The sequence below is a fragment of the Aquarana catesbeiana genome, linkage group LG05 (genome assembly GCF_042186555.1).
Source record: "Aquarana catesbeiana isolate 2022-GZ linkage group LG05, ASM4218655v1, whole genome shotgun sequence".
In the NCBI taxonomy this organism is placed as follows: domain Eukaryota; kingdom Metazoa; phylum Chordata; class Amphibia; order Anura; family Ranidae; genus Aquarana; species Aquarana catesbeiana.
The window spans coordinates 37,474,764-37,498,426 of NC_133328.1; the positions used below are offsets into that span (position 1 = coordinate 37,474,764).

At 39.5% G+C, this 23,663-nt stretch overlaps 1 protein-coding gene across 1 annotated transcript in view; it reads left to right on the plus strand.

Annotated features, from left to right (window-relative positions):
- Nucleotides 1-23,663, plus strand: part of CALCR (calcitonin receptor) — a 459,172-nt gene that overhangs the window by 290,448 nt on the left and 145,061 nt on the right. The window contains exon 5 of the mRNA XM_073629603.1: nt 8,265-8,377. Coding sequence (XP_073485704.1) covers nt 8,265-8,377 — 113 coding nt within the window. The remainder of the gene's footprint in view (nt 1-8,264; nt 8,378-23,663) is intronic.

Genomic DNA, 23,663 nt, shown 5'->3' on the forward strand with positions numbered 1-23,663 from the left:
GCCAGTAAACCATTGCGCCCAGGGCAGCCGTCCCTCCCGCCCACCCCTCGTCCCGGCCCTGGTGCTACTCCCCCCCCCCCACAGCCCCCTTAATACTCACCTGAGTCCCCTCTCAATCCAGCAATGTGCAATGGAGCCTCAGCTGTCCCTTGTCTCTCTCTCCTCATTGGCTGACACAGCAGTGGGAGCCATTGGGGAGAGAGCAGGGAGCAGATCTGGGTTGGGGCTCTATGTGTTTTATACATGCCTAGAGCGTGGCTCGGGAGTGAGCACAGACCAGTGCCTCCATAGCAAGTGGCTTGCTATTGGGAGCACTGGTCGGGAGGGGAGCCAGAAGCACCAGACCCAGAAGAAGAGGATCAGGGCTGCTTTGTGCAAAACCACTACACAGAGCAGGTAAGTATGATATGTTTATTATTTTACTTTATAAAAAGCTTAAGCTTTAATATCACTTTAACAGGTGTATAAAATCTTTAATTCATATTATGCATTGTTGCCTTCTACCATTCTGTCCAAAGTATCTCCCTAGTTTCTTAATAATACTTGTTTCTTTTTCTACATAATAATGAAGGACTGGAGCCATAATTAAAGCAAAGCCAATTCCAGACATCTTCAGCTATTCATTATATTTTAATTCAATGAGCAAAGGAGGGGTGAATTTATTTTCATGTCATTTTTTATTTTGCTTAAATACATAATCAGCTTATCAGCTCCACAGTAGATTAAGTAGTATGTAGAAGAGAAAAATAATGCTGCTAATTATAATTTGGTCAAAGAAAGAACATTAGACGATTCTTGATTCTATAATGATATTCCTTCTATTACTGTACAATACAACCTCAATCCCAAAAGTATTGGGACGCTGTGTAAAATCTACATAAAAACAGAATGCAATGATTTGCAAATCTCATATTTTATTCACAATAGAAATAAGAAATCATATCAACAGATTATACTGAGAGAATGTACCATCTTAAAAAAAAAATAAAAAAAAATAAGGCAATATTGAAATTGATGGCAGCAACACGTTTCAAAAAAGTTGGGACAGGGCAACAAAAAGTTGGCAAAATAAGTGGTACTAACAAGGAAGAGCTGGAAGAACATTTTGCAACTAATTAGATTAATTGGCAACAGGTCAGTAAAATGATTGGGTGTAAAAAGAGCCCCACTGCCAGCAGCCTATAAAACGCTATGAGAAGCTAAAAGAAAAGTCCTACAATAAGTGTAGTACCCCCTGTGTACAGTAGGTACATTTAGTTGGGCTCCTGTTGTAGCCAGAGGAACCAGGGTTAATATGTTTAGATTTAGATTGGCAGGCTTCTAGAGCTCAAAAGAGTTCTAGAACTTAGAGGGCAGTGGGGCAAGGATGATGCCTGAATATTTATGGTGTTTCTTCCAATCCTTGGGTGAGGACAGCCCAGAAGGTGGAGAGATAGCCTATAAGTATTCTGCAGCCTGGCCATGTGGGAGCAGAGTCCAGGGTCCAGTGGCCTGGCACCCTGGAAGCCATTGGCACCTGTACAGCAGGAGGACTGTTCAGCAGTCACCACATGAGCTACAGGATCTTATAAAGGAACTGAGTGAGTAACTTCAAGTATTATAGCCCAGAGCCTATAGAGGAGAAGCAACTAGGTGTAATATCCAGCTAGCTATCATTAGGGGGACAGCTTAGGGCCATCCAGAACCAGCATAGCTACCCTACACTTCTTGATTGGGGAGAAGCAAGGTGGCTTGGTAGGTTCCACAGAAGGAAAGCACCTGCATTCAGTGTTGTAGAACTCATTTCTTTACCAGTCAAGCTGATCCATACATCCTTCCGGCAGGACAGCCATGTGATTTTTGATAGCAGAGACATGTTCAAGTCCTCAAGTAAACATTCAACTAACAGTTCTAGGAATTCCATCTCTTTCTATCCTCGTCCATGTTTATTCCCCAATAAACTAAAAACAAAACAAAACACCTTGGACTACTAAGTGAATACCTGAAAATTGCTGTTGCCTAGCTGTGCTTGCAAAAGGGGGACCCAAAAATTCAGCAGCCTCTATGAGGGTAGCGCTACATAAGTATACTGCAGGTCTGATGCCCCGTACACACGATAGGATTTTCCGACAGAAAATGTTTGATAGGAGCTTATTGTCGGAAATTCCAACCATGTGTAGGCTCCATCGAACATTTTCCATCAGAATTTCTGTCACACAACATTTGAGAGCTGGTTCTCGAATTTTACGACAACAAAATCCGTTCGCATAAATTCCGATCGTGTGTACACAATTCCGATGCACAAAGTGGCACGCATGCTTGGAATCAAGCAGAAGAGCAGCACTGGCTATTGAACTTCATTTTTCTCGGCTCGTCATTCGTGTTGTACGTCACCGCGTTCTTCACGTTCGGAATTTCTGACCAACTTTGTATGACCGTGTGCATGCAAGACAAGTTTGAGCCAACATCCGTCTGGAAAAATCCATGGATTTTGTTGTCGGAAAATTTTTCAGGGCCATGAACTCGAAACATGTCAGTTTAAAGCGGAGGTACTGTTACCATCAAGTGTACAATTTCAACCCTCCTTCTATACCAGTTTGGGATGTCTTTGTTATTTCCTTCATTTTGGCTCTCCCAGTGTGCACTACAGAGAATCTATCTTGGCTAGCATCCTGTCCTTTTGGCCATACAAGCCGTTCAGTGTTCACCAATCCCTGCAATAGCTTCCGCTACCCCAACAAATAAAATTCAAAACACTAACAACAACCTAACAATGATATCCACAACTTTACCACCAGCTGCATCACAAACCTCATCTCAAAATACCAACAAACTGTTCTCTTCACTCCTCCCAAGACCTCCTACTGTCTAGTTCCCTAGACATGAAAAGTGGGTGGGACAAGGGAAAATTGTGAAAAATGTTGGAAAGTGCCAGGCAACAGCCCCGACCCCAATGTGTCGGTTAATGACCAGCATTGATTTTTTGCAGAGAATCACGAGAGAGAAGCTCACTCCCCCGCTTGACCCTGATTGGATCAAGGGACCAATCCAACACTCCTTGAATAGGGTAAAATTTGTTAGCTAATTTTTCCAAACATTACGAGATTGGTCGAATACGGAACAGGTTACATAGTTAGTCTGGTTGAAAAAAAGACAAAAGTCCATCTAGTTTAACCAATAAAAAGGGGAAAACAAAACAAAACAAAAACATTTTTTACAATCTATATACACAATTCCATATCCACAGTTGATCCAGAGGGAGGCAAATAAACCCCATCAAAGCATGATCCAATTTACTCCAGTAGGGGAAAATATTCCTTCCTGATCCCTGGATCAAGTTTACCTATAAATGTTAGTACCCAGTTATATTATGTACATTCAGGAAAGCATCCAGGCCTTTTTAAAGCAATCTAGTGAGCTGGACAGAACCAGCTCTTGAGGGAGTCTATTCCACATTTTCACAGCTCTTAATGTGAAGAAGCCTTTCTGTATTTGGAGATTAAGTCTCCTTTCCTCCAGATGTAAAGAGTGCCCCCTTGTCCTCTGCGATGACCTTAAAGTGAATTACTCAACACCAAGTTCACTATATGGACACCTTATGTATTTATACATGGTGATCATATCCCCCCTTAATCTCCTCTTCTCAAGAGAGAATACATTCAGTTCCTCTCATCTTTCCTGATAGCTGAGCTCCTTCATGCCTCTTACCAGTTTGGTTGCTCTTTCTCCAGTTCCCCGATATCCTGTTTGTGAATTGGTGCCCAAAACTGAACTGCATATTCCAGATGAGGTCTTACTAATGATTTGTACAGGGGCAAAATTATATATCTCTCTCTGGAGTCCATACCTCTCTTATTACAACAAAGGATTTTGCTTGCTTTGGAAACCGCACCTTGGCATTGCATGCCGATGTTAGGCTTATGATGTACCAGAACACCCAGATCTTTCTCCACCATTGATTCCCCCAGCTGTACTACCCCTAGTATGTATAATGCATGCCCTGGATCAAGATTCAGGCAGAATGACATAGCAGTGTCAGAAGAAATTGATCGAGAGTAGAGGACCTTCCTTTCTTAAGTAACTTGTGAAGAACTTAACTCGGAACCTAACATATTTTTTTAGAACAAATGCAGTTTATCATTCATTTTAGTGCACTTTTTTATTTGTCATAATTTAAGTTCCATGTTGAGGTCCCCCCGCCAAACTTGAAGTGCCCCAAGTTCTAAATCCAGCTCTGACTGTTTCCCTCCATTTTGTAAAGAGCTGCACAAACTGTTGCCGCAATGTAAATATTGTATAATAATAGTAACTGGTGGCTACCTTGTAAGAAAGCATCTTTATGGCACAACTCAAAATTTCTCTGGAATGGGTGATATGTCCTGATCAAGTCACTTCACTGTAAGCAAACCTCCCAACTTTTTGAGATGGGAATGAGGGACACCTATTAGCAAAAGTACGTAAGCATAGGACACACCCCCACCACCAAAAAAAAGATTTGTTAAACCGACAAGTGCTATTTTTTTTACCACTACTATTCCTTAATATTGGCTTTTGAAATTTACAAATGCAGCCATTTAAAAATTGGATGAAAGGTATAGTGATGAGAAACACTTTTTGAAAAATAAAAAGTTTTATATGCAATATATACATCAGACCAAAATGAGGGACAAATGAGGAGGAAAGAGGGACAGAGGAACTTTGTTCCAAATCAGGGACAGTCCCTCCAAATCAGGGACAGTTGGGGGCTATGCTGTAAGTGCAATTTTACCTTCTACATTAGTTAAAGTGGTTTGATACACTGTGGGGTTGATTTACTAAAGGCAAATCCACTCTGCACTACAAGTGCACTTGTAAATGCAGTCGCTGTAAATCTGAGGGGAAGATCGGAAATGAGGGGAAGCTCTGCTGATTTTATAATTCAATCATGTACAAACAAAAATGCTGTGTTTTTTTGTTTTTCCTTGCATTGGAAGATCTACAACGACTGAAGTGCACTTGTAGTGCAAAGTGGATTTGCCTTTAGTAAATCAACACCAATGTTTCTGCTGTTTCTACATTTGAAGATGATATGCTATCTATATGTAGCACCCTCTACCTTAGGTAGGTAGGTGCCAGAGTAGTGGATTTGTTTTGTACTGCCAGTGCAGGTAAATTTAGGCAGGCCTATGCTGTGAGCTAGGCCTGTTTGTTTTGATCTGGGGGCAGGGGAGTGGTTTAGTGTAGCACCAGGTGTCTGACATGTGCTTCAGCTCTTGGGCGCCTCCTCTGGTTTTCAGAAGGTTCTGGAAAAGAGGAAGGGCAGAGAGCTGGAGTAACATGGGGTGTATGTGGGAGCCCTGACTTATCCCCAACAAGGATTGGCAGGAGGCAGGCCTCCTATATATACCTATGGTCAGCCTGCTGTGGAAGGATTTGTCGGGTGGAAGAACTGAATGATGGAGTGTTAGACTGTCGTGGTCTGGGGGGAACCCCCTTTCTGAGAGGCGGGGGTGAACTTAGGCCTGGAGCTCAGGAGCTGGGAGGGAGCCTAAGTCATTGAGAGGTGTCCTTTAACAGGAGCAGGAAGAAGACAGAGCACTGCCAGAAAAGTCATTCAGGAGGGATCCATGCCGGGGTTGGTGAGTGAGAAGCACAGTGTGAAGCTCTGGGGGAGACATGGCAGGATTTGGATGTGGAGCCAGAGGGAGAGACTGTGGTGTTGTTTTGGAGTCAAGTCGTTGCAGCCACAAGGGCTGGCTGGATTTGCATCGGACGTGCTGGGATCAGTAGTCCACTAAGTGTCAGTTAGCACATTTATTCTTCTCTACTAAAACGGTTGCTACCTCAAAGGGGTCTGCAGACCCCTGCCTGTAATGGCCTATTAGGAAAATGTTAGGACTTATTCAGAGTGAGGCCTAGCCATGCGCTAATGGGGACAGGAACCTAGATTTGGACAGTGAAATGAAGCAAGTGATCTCAAGTAGTGTGCTGGAGGAGATGTGCAGAGGAAGAGACTGTCATATCTAGACTTAACCAACATTGATTTCATTGAGAAGTATTCATTATCTGAATGGCATCCCATGTCCCTTTTCCCCATCCAAGTTTAATCCCCTAATAAAAACAACAAAAACAAGCAAGAGACTGTTCATTGTCTGGGAAAGTGTGCCAAAATGGATGTCTGACCAGCAGGGTGAAATATGTGGATGCTAGAACACGCAGCGACCCCACGGGGGCACCGCTACATATATTAACCATAAACTGCCTATTAAGCTGTGTGTTGGAGACATAACCTCCTTTATTCATTGTCTCATTCATACCCATCTCCCTATGTTATTTAAAAATAAATGAGACGCCTTCATGGTAATGCATTGCCGACAATAGGCATTCACGAAACGCGAAGACTTTCGCAAGTTCATCATTTCCCATTAATATACTAGACTTTCTAAAATCCTTGCAACCAATACTGCACTTTATTTTCTTGAAAAAATACAATACACCCAAAAGAAAAACCCTGTACTCGTGTTTATCTCAATTACCGAAACCGTTCCAGATTTGTCACGACCGCTGGAAGACTTCTCTGCTGAAATCTCCTGATTTGATCTTCGTTCCCCATTCAAAATGAAACCAAATAAATGCATCAACACGAAATGATAAAACTACTTTATAAGACCAAGCGAAACGCAATACCGTTGGCGGTCTTCTAATAGATTATCCGTTCATACCCAACCGACAGTTCTGCTTGTACAGAAAGTTCAGAATCTATAAACATTTTAATTATAGCTGGAGGTGAAGAGAAATGTTATTTGTAAGGATCATTACAATGAAAAATGGAAGCTAAAAATCATAATTTTCTCCGGCATTAAGCCGACACTTGCAGCGCTCTGAAACAGATTGGGAAAAGTTTCTTAACTCAATCAGCTGAGTAAGCCAAAGCGGAGAGAAGCTGCAGAGAGCTCGGCTAGAACTTTGTGTGTGAAGAGTTTTTATGATCAGTGACTGTCCCCGGTGAAGGTACATTAACCACTTCAGTACCAGCCTGTAATCTCTTTATTACCAGTCCATTCAGTTTTCAGTGCGGTCATAGTTTGACTGACAATTATCCTGGTTATGCAACACTGTACCCAAATGAGTTTTATACATTTTTATGAGACTGATACAGCTTTCTTTTGGTGGTATTTAATAACCACTGTTTTGTTTTGTTTTTTGTTGTTGTTTTTTTGTTTTTTTTTACTATAAAAAAAAGGAAAAAAAACAAATATTTTGAAAAAAAAAACATTTCCTTTACTTTCTAGTAAAATAAAAATGCCAGCATAGTATGGAAGTTCCAGAAATGACTTTTTTGTGGAAAGTAGACCCCAGCAAAAGGTGATCTCATTTTTTGCCACAATTTTGGAAATAAAGAAACATCCCGGTACAGAGGGGGTTAAACCCTGGACCTAATAATGGTGCACTAGATATATTAATGTACAGGTGATGTACAGCGTCCCTGTGTACCCAACCGTTTAATGACAGCGATTGCTTGGCAGATTGGATGCCCAATGGTTAATTATCCAGTTCTGTTCTTAAACTGCACTGGGTAAATAAAGGGACGCTAATCCGCCCTTGAAAAACGTACAAAGATATATACACTATATTGCCAAAAGTATTGAGACACCTGATGTACATGAACTTTAATGGCATCCCAGTTATACTCCGTGGAGTTCAATATTGAGTTGGCCCACCCTTTGCAGCTATAACAGCTTCAAATCTTCTGGGAAGGATGTCCACAAGGTTTAGGAGTATGTCTATGGGAATGTTTGACCATTCTTCCAGAAGCACATTTGTGAGGTCAGGCACTGATGTTGTACGAGAAGGCCTGGCTCACAGTCTCCGCTCTAATTCATCCCAAAGGTGTTCTATTGGGTTGAGGTCAGGACTCTGTGCAGGCCAGTCAAGTTCCTCCACCCCAAACTCGCTCATCCATGTCTTTATGGACATTGCTTTGTGCACTGGTCCAAATCATTTGGTGGAGGGGGGATTATGGTGGGGGGTTGTCTTTCAGGGGTTGTGTTTGGTCTCTCAGTTCCAGTGAAGAGATTGCTTAAGGCATCAGCATACCAAGACATTTTGGACAATTTTGTGCTCCCAACTTTGTGGGAACAGTTTGGGGATGTCCCCTTCCTGTTCCAACATGACTGCGCATTTATCACTATAGCATTTTCTTGGAAGTAACTGCTTCAAAATATTTCAGATTTGTAAATGCAATCATCTATATACCAGATTTTTTTTTTCTCTACATGCTTCTTTTTTTTTTTTTTTTTTTTTAGAGAAAGCTTCCAAATATTGTGATGAAAAGGGAAGTTGGTTTCAGCACCCCGAAAGCAACCGGACATGGTCCAACTATACAATGTGCATCACCTTTACTAATGAGAAACTGAAGGTGAGTTAAAGGTATGTGTGGGGTGGACTGTTATCCAAATTAAAAAAAATATATAACTTTTAGCATATGGATGTTGATACAGGTCTAGCCAGTGTTTTAAACCCCCCCCCCCCCAAATCCTCCCAAAAGAAGGAAAGCCAGGATACCTGCACCACCCCATCCCATAGAATGGACCTCACCCCCCTGTTTATAAGAAACCGCCACCATTAACCCCTTCTCGCCTGCTTGGTGTCCCTTTGTTGAACTGTTTTGGGAAACCATTTAACCACTTGCCTACCAGGCCAATTCTGACATTTCTCTCCTACATGTAAAAATCATAATTTATTTGTTAGAAAATTACACAGAACACCCCAACATTATACATATTTTTTTAGCAGAGACCCTAGAGAATAAAATGGCGGTCATAACAACTGTTTATCTCGCATGGTATTTGCGACTGTTTCATGCATAAAAGAAAAAAACAATTAAGTTATCCAAATTTTTTGCATAATGTGAAAAATTATGTTAAGGCGAGTAAATAGATACCTAACGTATCATTCCTCAAAATTGCACACACTCGTGGAATAGCGCCAAACTTCTGTACTTAAAAATCCCCATAGGCGACGCTTTAAATTTTTTTACAGGTTGCATGTTTTGAGTTACAGAGGAGGTCTTGGGCTAGAATTATTGTTCTCGCTCTATTTATTTGTATAAGCATGGTTTCTGAGAACTGCTGCACATCTGTGTTGCATGGAGTCAACCAACTTCTGGCACCTGTGAACAAGGTATTCCAGCCCAGGATGATTGCACTACATCCTACAATTCCTCTGCATTTCTTGGTTTTACCTCAGAAACAGCATTTTTGATGTCACCCCACAAGTTTTCTATTGGATTAAGGTCCGGGGATTGGGCCGGCCACTCCATATCATAAATCTTGTTGGTCTGGAACCAAGATGCTGCTCACTGACTGGTGTGTTTATGGTCGTTGTATTGTTGAAACACCCATTTCAAGGGCATTTCCTCTTCGGCATAAGGTAACATGACCTCTTCAAGTATTTTGATTTATTGAAACTGATCCACGATCCCTGGTATGCGATAAATAGGCCCAACACCATAATATGAGAAACATCCCCATATCATGATGCTTGAGAGGGCACTCAGGACAGATACCGAGCTCTAAAAAGAACAACTATTTGGTCCCCACTAATGGTCAGTAATTGGTGGGACTGGCTCCTGATCATGTGACCACTTTTTAAAGTGGAACTAAACCCAGCGATTAAATGGTTTCCCAAAACAGTTCAACAAAGGGACACCAAAGCAGGCGGGAAGGAGTTAATGTTGGCGGTTTCATATAAACTGGGGAGGGGGGTGAGGTCCACTTTATAGGATGGGGTGGTGCAGGTATCCTGGCTTTCCTTGTTTTGGGAGGATTGGGGGTGAGACCGGGTGAGGCCATGTGGTGGTGACGGCACTCGATCACTCCGTTCTGACGCTTTGCGTCCCTGGGAGGGAACTTCTTCAGAGGGTCTGTTTTTAGGGTGGACTGTTTTTTATTTTTGGTTTTTATTTATTATTTTGATTTTTTGCCTGTGGACATTTTTGCAGTAAAATGTATTCTGGACAGCTGGCTAAACCCAGCGATTAAATGGTTTCCCAAAACAGTTCAACAAAGGGACACCAAGGCAGGCGGGAAGGGGTTAATGTTGGCGGTTTCATATAAACGGGGGGGGGGAGGTCCATTCTATGGGATGGGGTGGTGCAAGTATCCTGGCTTTCCTTCTTTTGGGAGGATTGGGGGTGAGACCGGGTGAGGCCATGTGTGGTGATAGCACTCGATCACTCTGCTCTGACATTTGCATCCCTGGGAGGGAACGTCTTCAGAGGGTCTGTTTTTGGAGTGGACTGTTTTTTGTTTTTTATTTATTATTTTGAATATTTGCCTGTGGACATTTTTGCAGTAAAATGTATTATGCACAGCAATTTGTGAAGTTTCACCACATGTTTGATGTTGATTTTCATGAATAAAAAAAATGTTTTTGGTTGTGCCTGTGGATAATTATTCATCACAGAATTTATGATCTTGTATTAATGAGCTGCACATTTATTATATTTGTCCCTGTAACCCCATTTGCCAGTCAAAAACACCACAATCACCAGTCCTATTAGGAAAACCAGTATGACTTTATAAGATTTTAATAGCTTGGTTTTACTTTACACGTGGATAGCCAGGAACAGAACAGCTGAAAGAAAATCAGAAGGACTTTATCATACTTAAAATGACTGTAAACCTCATTCATGAAATTTGACCTAGGCACATATATCTGTAATGTTTACTTATCTTTCTCCAAAGCTCTAAGTGCTGCTTTTCTCTGGTGCTTCATTCCTCTGTTATCAGCAGAGTCACTTCTGACAAGTTCTCCGAAACACAAGATAACAGCAGCTGAAAATTTGTGTTGGGGGGATGCTTAGAGGGAGATTAGCAGTGAGCTTGTCTATTCAGACCACAGCTCTGCATGTTCCTTCGTTCCTCTGCCTATGTGAAGGGGGGGTGCCTTTCCTCCAATCAGTTCACACACAGTGTAAGCCCAGACTCCACACCCACTGCTGCAACAGGAAGAAATATTTGTAACATGATTTGCACATTCCAAAGAGTGTAAAAAGGGGAAGACAGCAGACATACAAGTAAAACCTATGTTGGAGGATTTATTTAATCTCTGTGTATCATCTGAGGTTGTTCACTTCACTTGGGTATATGTAAGGATTGTAAGGATTTACATCCACTTTAAAGTGATATTAAAGTCTTGTATTTTTTTATTTAAAAATAACAAACATGTTATAGTTACCTCCTTTGTGCAGTGGATTTGCACAGAGCAGCCCAGATCCTCCTCTTCTCAGGTCGCTCGTTTGCATTCCTGGCCCCTGCCAAGTGCCCCCACAGCAAGCAGCTTGCTATGGGGGCACTCAAGCCAAGCCGCTGCTCTTTGTGTCTATTCAGACAAGGAGCCGTAACTCAGCCCTGCCCCATCTCTCTCCCTGTTGGCTGACTGACTTTGATTGACAGCAGTGGGAGCCAATGGCGCCGGGTTGCTGTCTCAGCCAATGAGGGAGAGTCCTGGACAGCCAAGGCACTTGTGCAACATTGCTGGATTGAGATGGGGATCAGGTAAGTATTAGGGGGCTGAGGGGGGCTGCTGCACACAGAAGGTTTTTTTATCTTAATGCATAGAAAGCATTAAGATTAAAAAAAAAAAAACCTGCCTTTAGAACCACATTAAATATATAAAATTGGCAAATCACACATACATACACTATATACACAATACATAGACAAATAAAAAGATCATGTCACCTGACGCAGAATATAATATCCCAGCAGGGGGATTCATCCATCCTAGCTGTTTAGCAAAGATGGAGGAATCTGAAAAAAATGTACCAGTGTGTGGCCAGCTTACATACTTGTTGCTGATTTTCACTCACATCCAATGAATCTGTTGTCAGCAGGACAGGAGGTGAGTGTAAATCTCTAAGGCCTCATTTACACTTACTGTTGGGTGGGGTGGGGGTAAAACGTCCTGTTGTGGCTATAGGACAGGAAGTGAAGGGAAATCTTCCCAGCTGGACACAGATGGTGAAAAAAAGCATGACAAGGGTAATACTTACTGTATTCAAAATTAATTTAAAAAGTGTTGTCTTTAGTCCTGCTTTAGGCAAGTTAGAGCCATTTTAACTAATTTCCTATATGAATGAGCAGTCAGCAACTGATTTTGTATATACAGTCTTAAGGTCATAATTTCATTTGTGAAAATCTCATTAAGTTTTCACTCAATCCATTATAACAGGGGTCTCTATACTTAACAGGGACAGTTTACTGACTTTCAGACCTTAGGGAGGCTTGACTATGGCCAGCAGGAGTGGAAATTTTCCTGCCATCAGCGGTAGTAATCATCACCACATTTGGTATTAAGTGAAGGAATAGTGCCCCATCATTGGTATCATTGGGAGGAATAGGGCCACCCAAATGTTGTTCTCTGTCCAGCATTTCTTTAGTTAGTGTTGGCCAAGAAGAGATTTCCATTTTTCATGGACCTCCCTAAACTTTGGGCAAAGATTTCAAAAACCTGGCTAGTGTCCAGGAATTGTATTAATGAAAGTAAACTTGCCAAGGCCGTATCTGAAGATCATACTCTTCTGGGCAAAAGTGAACGATGATGCTTCTGATGATAATGATCTTTTGTGATTATGCCAACAACCAGGTTATAGAATTATTACTGAGAACATAGAGAGACTGCAGGCTCTTCTAGAAGCCTCACCTTATTTGTTTCTTTGTACCTAGCATTAAACAGTACTGTTGTTTTATGAAGGACCTAAAGAGCCTTTGAGTCTTGTGACTCATTCTTACGTTTAGCTTTATTCATTGTATCTGTAAGGTTTGGTCTTAACAAATATATTTGCAGTGTAGTTTGTTGATAACAGTAATATTGGGAATGTTAAAACTGATAATGGTTTGTTAGCAGGAGAGTTTGGGATTCCTTAGTTAAACTTGAGGGCTGACTGTTTTGCTCCATTGGGTTAGCTGTGCTGGAGAGTGATTCAGCAGTCCAGTGATCGATAAATCACTTCCTCCTTGTAAATGGAGTGATTGCCGATTACTCCGGTTAGTACTGGTGCTAGGAGGAACTCACCATAGGGAAACTCACCATTATTTTGTCCTTTGTTGTGGGCTAAAGGCTCCATCTTGGTGTCCAGTTTTTGACATGGAACAGAGATGTGCAAGACAGAAAAATTAGTTTTGTTTCAGTCTCACTTGTTAAAGCGGAACTTTACCAATAATAACTTGTTAAAAAAACAATGTTCTTTAGCAAAAAACATACATTCAACATTAATAATTATGCCAACAAATAGTATGTGCTATAAATTGCCTCCAGTATGTTTCTTGCAACTGAGCATGTGCAGAACAGTATGAGACCATGTATTACTGGATTTTAAACAGTATAGTCACTTATTTTTAATGTTTTAAATGCTATACCTGCATAAGGGGCCGACCTGAAGTCATTTAGCGGGACTTAATTTTTCTGACTAAAGTTCCACTTGAACCTGTTACAAAAAATAGAGAAATAATGGATCTACTGGCAAGAACAACAAGTTTAACATGTGTCTGGAAAAACAAAAACTGCTTTTCCACTTTAAGGAAATAATTTTGTTTCATCATAATCGTTATGTTAGAATGATTCCAGAATTTGTTTTGTGTATTTGTTGAATCAATTCGTATTTTCAGAGGTTCTGATATTCTTTTATTATTTTGGAAGATTGCCTTTGTCCCTGCTAGTTCAACCCACAACGAGAAATGGAATGAGCTGATTGGATGATATTGACTAGAGTCACGTGCATCCAAAAGTAACAAACTAAATTAATTTTGGGTTCATTTGCTTTGGTATGATTCGGAGATTCTGATGGATACACTTCCATCTAACCCAAACACAATAAGTAGGAATCATCTTATTTCACTTTTTTACCTTACTGTATTTATTGCAATATGTTTCCATTTCATATGTAGTGCATTATTTATAGTAATTAAAAATGTTAATGTAAAATAATCGTCTGGTTATCCAAGAGTCAAAGACTACTCCGTTCTCATCTGAATAAAAGGAATGAATCCAAATGAATGCGTATTCTTTCTTTTTGTTATTAAGTTGAATTCATTTCCTTATTCCCAACTTGCATTGTTTGTTGGGCCGCAGACGTACAAATTAAACGAATGGTCTCTCAAGTTCAGGCACAATACAAAAAGAATCTTATTAGAATATTCACGCTACACTTATTGGAATCAAAACAAATGGATACAAATCAATTTGGATCATTTGTTATGACGTTACGTTATTTCATATGCTTCCAATTTTAACAAAAGGCCCAAACTATCACATCACATCATCCGAATGACACAAATAAATACGAAAGAATTTGCTGTTTTCATTATAATTTATGTCTGATGCGATGAAATTTGTTACTATTGTGATTTGGAGAATTGAACAAATCTGAATCTCCGAATTACGCAAATTTTGTCCAAACTTCGATTCGTAACAAAACAAATCGCATATGTCTAACATGAGATTATTCTCCCTCCTTCAGTCTCCTCTCGCATTACTAACTTACTAACTGATATATCAGCAAGGATGTCGCACCACTTCCTTAAACAAAATCTCTCTAAAACGAGCTGGTAATATTCCCTCCTGCCCCCTCCATGACTTTTCCACCAAGGTCAATAACGCAGCCATCAATCCCCCTCCCTCATGCCAGAGTGCTAGGTGTAATCCTAGACTCTGACCAATCCTTTCAACTACAAATGCAATTGCTGTCAAAAGCTTTAAAATTTCACCTCTGTAACATCTCTAAAATGTGCCCCTTTTTAACTAATGAAAAGACCAAACTGCTCATTCACTCCCTTGTTATCTCTTGCCTTAGCTATTGCTACTCCCTCCTCATAGGCCTACCTCTCCATAGGCTAGACCCTCTTCAGTCTATCATTAATGCTGCTGCCAGACTCATCTACCTTACCAACCGCTCAACGTCTGGCACCCCTCTCCGCCAATCCCTACACTGACTTCTGATCACCCAGCAAGTTAAATTCAAAATACCAACCACAAAATACAAAGCCATTCACAACTCAAGCTACATCACCAATCTTGTCTCGAAATATCACCCACACCATCCTCTTTACTCCTCTCAAGACCTCTTGCTCTCAAGCTCCTTTGTCTCCTCCTCACATGCTCATCTCCAGGACTTCCCCAGAGCCTCTCCCTTCCTCTGGAACTCTCTACCTCAATCTGTCCAGCTATCTCTCTGGCTCTGGCTGCCTTTAGGCGATAACTCATCTCTTCAGGGAAGCATAGCATGCCTCCAACTAATCTTTTATCACTTCCATTAGCTCATCCCCCACTGGTACAAACTTTTGTACCATCTGACCCCCCCCCCTTTTAGATTGTAAGCTCTTTTGAGCAGGGCCCTCTTAACCCTCTTGTATTTTATTGTATTGTAACTGAACTGTCTCCCTTTTAAGTTGGAAAGCGCTATATAAATCCTGTATAATAATAATCAGAATCAGAATCATTATCTTTCACAATATAAAAAAAAATTGGACTAACTTTACTGTTGTCTTTTTTTTATTCAAAAAAGTGAATTTTTTCCAAAAAAAGTGCGCTTATAAGACCGCTGCGCAAATACGGTGCAAAAAAAGTATTGCAATGACCACTATTTTATTCTCTAGGGTGTTAGAAAAAAACAATATATAATGTTTGGGGGTTCTAAGTAATTTTCTAGCAAAAAAAAACAGTTTTAAACTTGTAAACACCCAAATCTCAAAACGAGGGTAGTCCTTTAACAACCAGCTATTCTTCACATAGAATTTGAATCGGTCAATCATTTTTTTTTTTATTGCATAAACAATTTTATTGAGAAAATACAAACTTAGCATATACAGCCATGGCTCAGTGAACCTGTATTATCAATACATATACGATTCCAATTTAGTCAAATAGAAACATGCTGAACCAGGACTAAACATCTCTAGATTATGAGCAGATAGTCAGAAGTGGCTATGATGTCTAGGCGTATATATCTTCAAAGGGAGGTTTAGGCAAGGAAAAAGGGAATAAAATAAAACATGTACTAGAAGCTAACCTCCATGTACTACAATCATCAGCCTAATATAGGTGAGCCCAGTATCAGGTGTGGACAAGAAAGCAAGTGAACACAGGTGAATATACACAAAGGTAAAATCTACTCAAAGCATGCATGTGCTATGTGCATCTCAATAAAAATAAAAATTACTAATAATAACTCCTACAGTGATGTGGCAGAGATACCTTTTAAGGATATATATTGCTAAAAATCACTAAAAAAAGAAATAAAAATAGTTAGGTATAAACTTATATATCTGACCTATTAAAGGTATATAATAATACAGGTGCATGTGCTTATAGCCCATATAAACATAAATGTCCACACGTATTATATCCAAAGAGCAAGAAATAACAGATAAAAATTATAAAAAATATAAAATAAAATATATAAAATCCAGGCTCCAAATATATATGGTTGTGTATATGGGTGAGAACTAAGATACAATCCAGTTATCGAATAATGTGATAGGGATGACAAAAATCCTCATAAGTGACTCCAGTGCTTGCAAAGGTATCCAAGTGACTTTAAGTGCTCCCCCTCAAGGGTCCTTACTCACCGCATCCCATCACCCCTATGGGGTAATGCATATGGTTGTTGTATTTTGAGGCACCCGTCCACCGGGGTATATGCTCTGTAGACATCCAGCCGTATTCCCTGGATTCCTGGTAACTGGGATGTGAACAATAGCTTTGTACACTGTCTCCGCAGCTACTTCCGGGGGCCCCTATCACATTATTCGATAACTGGATTGTATCTTAGTTCTCACACATATACACAACCATATATATTTGGAGCCTGGACTTATATATATTATTATATTATTATATATTTTTTTTATATTTTTTATAATTTTTATCTTTTATTTTTTGCTCTTTGGATATAACATGTATGGACATTTATGTTTATATGGGCTATAAGCACATGCACCTGTATTATTATATACCTTTAATAGGTCAGATATATAAGTTTATACCTAACATATTTGTATTTCTTTTTTTAGTGATTTTTAGCAATATATATCCTTTAAAAGGTATCTCTGCCACATCACTGTAGGAATTATTATTAGTAATTTTTATTTTTATTGAGATGCACATAGCACATGCATGCTTTGAGTAGATTTTACCTTTGTGTATATTCACCTGTGTTCACTTGCTTTCTTGTCCACACCTGATACTGGGCTCACCTATATTAGGCTGATGATTGTAGTACATGGAGGTTAGCTTCTAGTACATATTATATTTTATCATCGTTTTTATACAGCTTGTGGTTAGTCTATAGGTAAGCGCCACAACCCCATGCTCTTTATATAATAGGTTATGGTTTAGAGCTCTGCCTTTTTAGGGCAGCCCTATCAGGGGAGGCAGCTATCCTTCACTTTTATATTTATATTTTCCTAAGCGTGGCTGTTCCTTTCAATTTATCAAAAAGGGAATAAAAGCGGAGACAGAGGGGTACATGAGGAGAAGACAGGGAGGAAAAAAAAAAAATTTTTAACCCATCCAGATTCAAATTGTTCCAAAAATTTGGTATTCGTTAGAAAATGAATAAACTAAACAAAATTAAAATGAAACTAAATGAAAACCGAAATTAATCAACTAAACAAAATTAGTAACATAATGAATCTACCCGAAACAAAACAAAACAATTTTTTCTGTTCTGCACATGTCTAGCCTTAAAAGAGAAGTATGGGATTTTTTTCTGTCCCATAATAATACTTCCCTAGGTGGATGCAGCATCAATCCAATGCTGCATCTGTCCCCCGCCGCCTCTTCACTGAGAACCGAGCCACCGAACACCACCAATGGCTCTGTTCTCTCACCTCCCCAAGCGGAGAGCTGCTGACTGCCAATCATCAGCTCTTCTGTTCTGTTCCTCCACGCTCACTGAGAGGCTGAGGTGCCTATCAGTCCAGGCACCTGGCGGATCCAGACTTCCAGAGTCAGGGTGACGCGGTGCCTGGACTGATCTTGGTGACATCAGCGGACTTCAGACGGCTCTCTGCTGAAAACGGGTCACAGGAGTGCAAAACGAATTGCACTCCTGTGACCATGGGAGAAGCCCAGCTGAATGAGCTAAGGCTAGACTTCTCCTTTAAATATGCTCTGCCTGACCCAAGATGATTGCCAGAGTCACCTGGGGTGGCATCACCCAATTAGATAGCTTCCCCAACGATTCAGGAAACCATAGCGGAACCATGCTCCTCTTGACTTTCCCTCCAACTGTACCTGCCTACATACAGCTATGTACATAAAAAATCCTGTACCTGCACAGAGAGCTAATTATCTGACTCCTAATTACAATTGTGTAGCATCCCATGGTGGGATGTTAGCTGCCATTATAGACTAAAAGAGTGACAGTTGCCTCCACTATAGGATAACTGAACAAGTAGACAGCTACGTGTTTGAAAATATCTTATTCCACTCCTTTATTTTTTATTACCTTCATCCTGAGAATTTCAAATATTCATAACACATTATTAAAAGCTTTATTGACTAGCTTGTGATGGATGTTTGGCTTTCCTTCAGTTCCAATAAGCTATAAAACTTGGAGCTTGATTTGTCATTTTTCCATCACTGATGAAGTTACATGGAGTTCCACAGCAATTATATACCGGATACATATGTAGCGTCCCCTGCGTTAGCGTGTCTAGGAAATCTCCCAATATAATATAAATGGTTTGGAATAATGAGGCATATGAGTGGTCGGATCCATCTAGCACCTGCTGATGCAAATCTCGTTTTCCATTCCAAATGCACTTTTCATGAGCTCCATACAAAGCCTTAATGGGCTGACACTCATACATTTTTCTGGGTAATTAAATGCATTTAAACATATTAAAGTAGCACATGCAGAGTTTGAGTCATCATCCCCGTGGCTCATAGTTCTACGCTGTTTGTTGGAAATGGAAATCGTCCTTGGCATTCCCATTGGAAAAGATATTTAGCAAGAATTAAATGTAACTTCCTGGTTAAGAAATATCTGTACACTGAGCAGTGACAGCACTACCCATTACTGCAATATACTACCCTCTCTGTCCTCATATAAAGGGGAAAAAAGAAGAAAGTCAAAAGCAGGATGTTCAGTGTGCCACAGGGAGGATACACACTACTAATTGGATAGAAACATCTCACTTTATTACATTGTTAAACATAATACAAGTCACAGAGTAGTCAGACTGGCACATAGATGTCGATAACTTGGTGCATGAATCAATGTCCCAAAATATATGGACGCATTATGAAGAAACACTTGCTTCATCAGGATCCACTCCTTTTGGATACAATCAATATATCTCTAAGAAAATAACAAAAATACATCATATTGATGTAGGAACAATTCTTCCCAAAACTGAGAGTTTGGTTTGTGGAAGATGCTGAAGATGCGTATTTAGTTGAGGAAACTGGAAAAAAGCACTGGACCTGTTAGGTCATCCTATTTTCTTAAAGTGGTTGTAAAGCTTTTTTCTTTTTTGTATTAAAATAACAAACATGCCTATACTTACCTGCTCTGTGCAATGGCTTTGCACAGAGCAGCCCCACTCCTCTTCTTCTGGGATCCCCCACCGGTGCTCCAGGCTCCTCCTCTTCATCAGGTGCCCCCACCTTCCATGGGGGCATCTGTGCGGGCTCAGCCCTGCCCCCCCGCTCCCATGTCACAAGATCTGGGGATGAAGTATTACTTGTTACCACAGACGTATCACCCCTTTACACAATCATACAACACGGGGATGCTCTTTTAGCTCTTAATTGGGCATTGAGCCAACATAATGACCTGCCCCACAACCAAACGTTTTTTGAGAGATTCCCTTGATTTTTGTTTATCCCATAAATATTTTTGGTATGGAAACCAATTTTTTTCCCAATGTAGAGACATAGCCATGGTTGCTAAATTCTCACCAAGCATTGTGAATTTGTTTATGGGAGAATGGGAAGATAAGGTTATCCACAGTATCCACAAAAAGAGAAGAACTAATCTTCTATAAACGTTATATAGATGATTTATTTTTGGTTTGGGCAGGATCAACAGCATCTTTACAAATGTTTATTGCACAATTAAATGCGAATAACAATAACATCAAACTCACATCTCAATGGAGTAATGAGGAAATTCATTTTCTAGATGTTACTATATATCACCAAAACAAATTAGGAACAAGGGTGTTTTTTAAACAAATGGATCGAAACAGTTACTTTCTGATTCAAAGTGTACACCATCCACTTTGGTTAAAAAACATCCCTAAAGGCCAAATCATGAGTGTGAAAAGAAATTGTTCACACATGGACAATTTTGATTCACAAACCAAAGTGCTCACTGAGAGATTTAAAGACAAAGGCTATAATCCCCAATTTTTAGATAATATTGTGGAGGAAGTTCGAGCGATCCCTAGAAAAGATTGCTTAAAAGAAAGAATCCCTGATATACAAAATTTTGATCTTGAGTGGGGATTTTGAGTGGGGATTTATCTCTTGAGAGGTGGAGTCTATTTTCAGAGAACATTGGCATATACTGCTCTTGGACAAAGAACTCCATAACATACTTCCACCAGTCCTTAAGTTCATATATCGAAAGGCTGTTAGTTATGGGGATCGGATTGTTAAAAAGGTGCTTGACCCTCCCAGTAGACCTCCATCCTTTTGAGATAAGGATGGTTTCTACTCGTGTAGAAGGTGTAAGGCTTGTAGGGAAGTAGATAGGCCGATTAGAGGCCTTGATAATTTTAAATCATTCTCTAACAACAAAAGCTTTGATATTAGGCAATTTTTCACCTGTAATACCACGCATGTGGTATACGCCTTAGAATGCCCGTGTACGCTTCTATATATATATAGGCTGCACCAAAAGGACACTGAAGGTGCGAGTAGCCGAGCATATTCATGATATAAAAAACGGCTTTAAGGATCATAATGTTTCCTTACACTTTAAATTGAAACATAAGCAAGACCCCTCTGGCCTTAAATTTTGGAGTATTGAGTGTCTTAAACCATCATGGAGAGGATCCAATATTGTGAGAGATTTGTCAAAACGTGAAACCCAGTGGATTTACCTCACAGACACTCTTTCACCAAAAGGCCTTAATATAGAGCTAGACATTACTTGTTTCATTAGTGATGCCTAGATATTATAGTGCTTGGATATTATAGTATTGTTGAGCATCACTGATGTTTTTTTTCCTCCTTTGCTTATTATAGATATATGATTTTTAGAATAACATTTATGCGTTTATATGTGTGCGACTTGTGTTAGTCGCAGCATTTAGCACCTTATGAAACATAATATTAAGTTATCATAATGTTGGGATTTATGATAGCAGTTATGCGGTTGGATCTGTGACCTTTGGTGAACCACAATACGGATGTTTTCTAACATTATAGATTTTAGTGTCTTTAATAGCTTTGGATTTTATAAATATATATCCATTGTTCCTCGCTTATCCTCTTAACATACACTGAATATTGGTTATCCTATGTTTTATGTAGACATGTGCACACTGAAATATTTCGTTTCGGAATTTCGTTTTCGTTCGAAAAATACATTTATTTAGTTACTCCCGCAATTCGTTTTTATTTATATCGTTTTTTGTTAAAAATTGCATTATTCCGAAAATCCAAATTAAGGTCGAATCTGTCATTGAAGGCTTATGATGTCTGTCGAATGTTCAAAGAAGATTAGACGGAGCAGCTAAACTGTACGACGCCGTATAGTTTACCTGCTCCGTCAAATCTTCTTAGAACTTTCAACAGACACCATAAGCCAAAGTACGTGTGTACTTAGTTGTAGCTATTTTACTGCTCCCCCTCTTTGGTTACAATCAGCCAATAACATTCATCATCATCATTATTTTTATTTGTCTTTTCTCCCCTACGTCGAATCTTTTCTCCCCTACGTCGAATCTTTTCTCTCTATGTTGAATCTTTTCTCTCTATGTAGAATAATCTTGGACTAATAGAGTTAAGGTTAGGCACATTCGACCACAGGTTTGATCGACACAGATTGTTATTGTCATCATCATGTCGAATCTCCTATCTATAGCGAACTGTTGTAGCAACGAAAAAACAAAAATAAAGCATTTGTTTATGTCGGATCTTTCGTTTTTCGGATTCTGCACTTTCGTTATCGTTTGTTAAAACGATAACGAAAATACCTGAAATTCGGACGAAAATGCATTAGTACGAAAAAGAATGCACATGTCTAGTTTTATGCGACTTTGTGTGTGTGACTAAGGATAGTTGCACCTTTGTATAGTAAATCAACCGATTTTTTGATGATGTGAGCATCATAAATTTGTTTTTTTATATAAGTATAATTATGCGATTTTTGTTTGCGACTCTTGGAGGTTGCATCAATGTGATGTTCCAGTAGTACATAAATTTTATTGTCCTATTATTTTGAACTGTTTTTATTATTTTATTATTGTAGCAAATTTCTGGTTCTAGCATATTATACTGGGAGTGATAGCCATGTGATTTCCTATATGCAACTTGAGGTAGTCCCACACCCTTATGTGGTATGGGTATTAAATCTCTATGGCTTTGATTAATTTGAATGCTGTAATGACATTTGCTGTTTTATATATATATATATATATATATATATATATATATATATATATATATATATATATATTATGGGCATATTTGAAGTTTATCTTCCTAATAACAAATATGATGCTATTTGATTTGTTTCTATTATTAGTATCATTATAAGTATCAATTGAGTGGAAATTATTAGTTGATTACTTATCCTTGTGTAGTTTATATTTTAATTTTAATTTTATTTTTATATTAATATCCCATGAATTTTTTTAATTGACCCCTTCTATTGGTTTGATCATTAATAGGATCGCAATGTACCAATGAAGTGGTGCAATTTTTACCATTGCAGATCTGTATACTAATGCTGTATTCTTTCAATGTGACAATTGGCTGAATTTGTTTTAAATATTGTTTATGTTAAATGATGTTTGAACACTGTGTTGAGCGTGATGCGCTGCTCATCCATCTGGGAACAGACACCTTCCTTGCATGCAATATTAGATATAGTACTGTTTTGTACAAGGGAGCGGTGTTATCCTGATCTCTGATCGGCTGAGCCACGCGCCGGCTCTATTTATACTGAGAAGGCACGTCGTGGAGATCACGCCCTCAGTCGAAGTTGGAAGTGACGAAGCGCGTCAGTTGCGTGCTCTCCACAACAGCCTGAAGTGACGTTTGCATGTCACCATCAGCCAGAGGAACCAGGAAGCAACGAAGTGAGGCATTCGTTTGGACGCTGATGTCTCCCTGATACCGGTGATTGGCGACATATGCTACGGTTTGGATTAACAGCCTGTTTTATTCTTTTATCTTGTACGAATAACCTGTAAGGGGGCCTCTATTTTTGCTTCAATAAAGTATAAAAAATGGGATTATGCTATGTGATTTCTTCTATTTTCTCACATGATCCTGGTTGATTGGAGCTGCCCATGCCTAATAGGAATACTAACAGAGTCAGTGGAATTTCCTGGGAAGTGACAACAAAAAGTTATACTTGGGAGGCTTGACTTTATCAGATTTTTGGTGAGTGTAACCCCAAAGGGTTGAGTTTCTTCCCACGTGGTGACAAGCCTTGGTGTGTTGTGTACACATTTAAA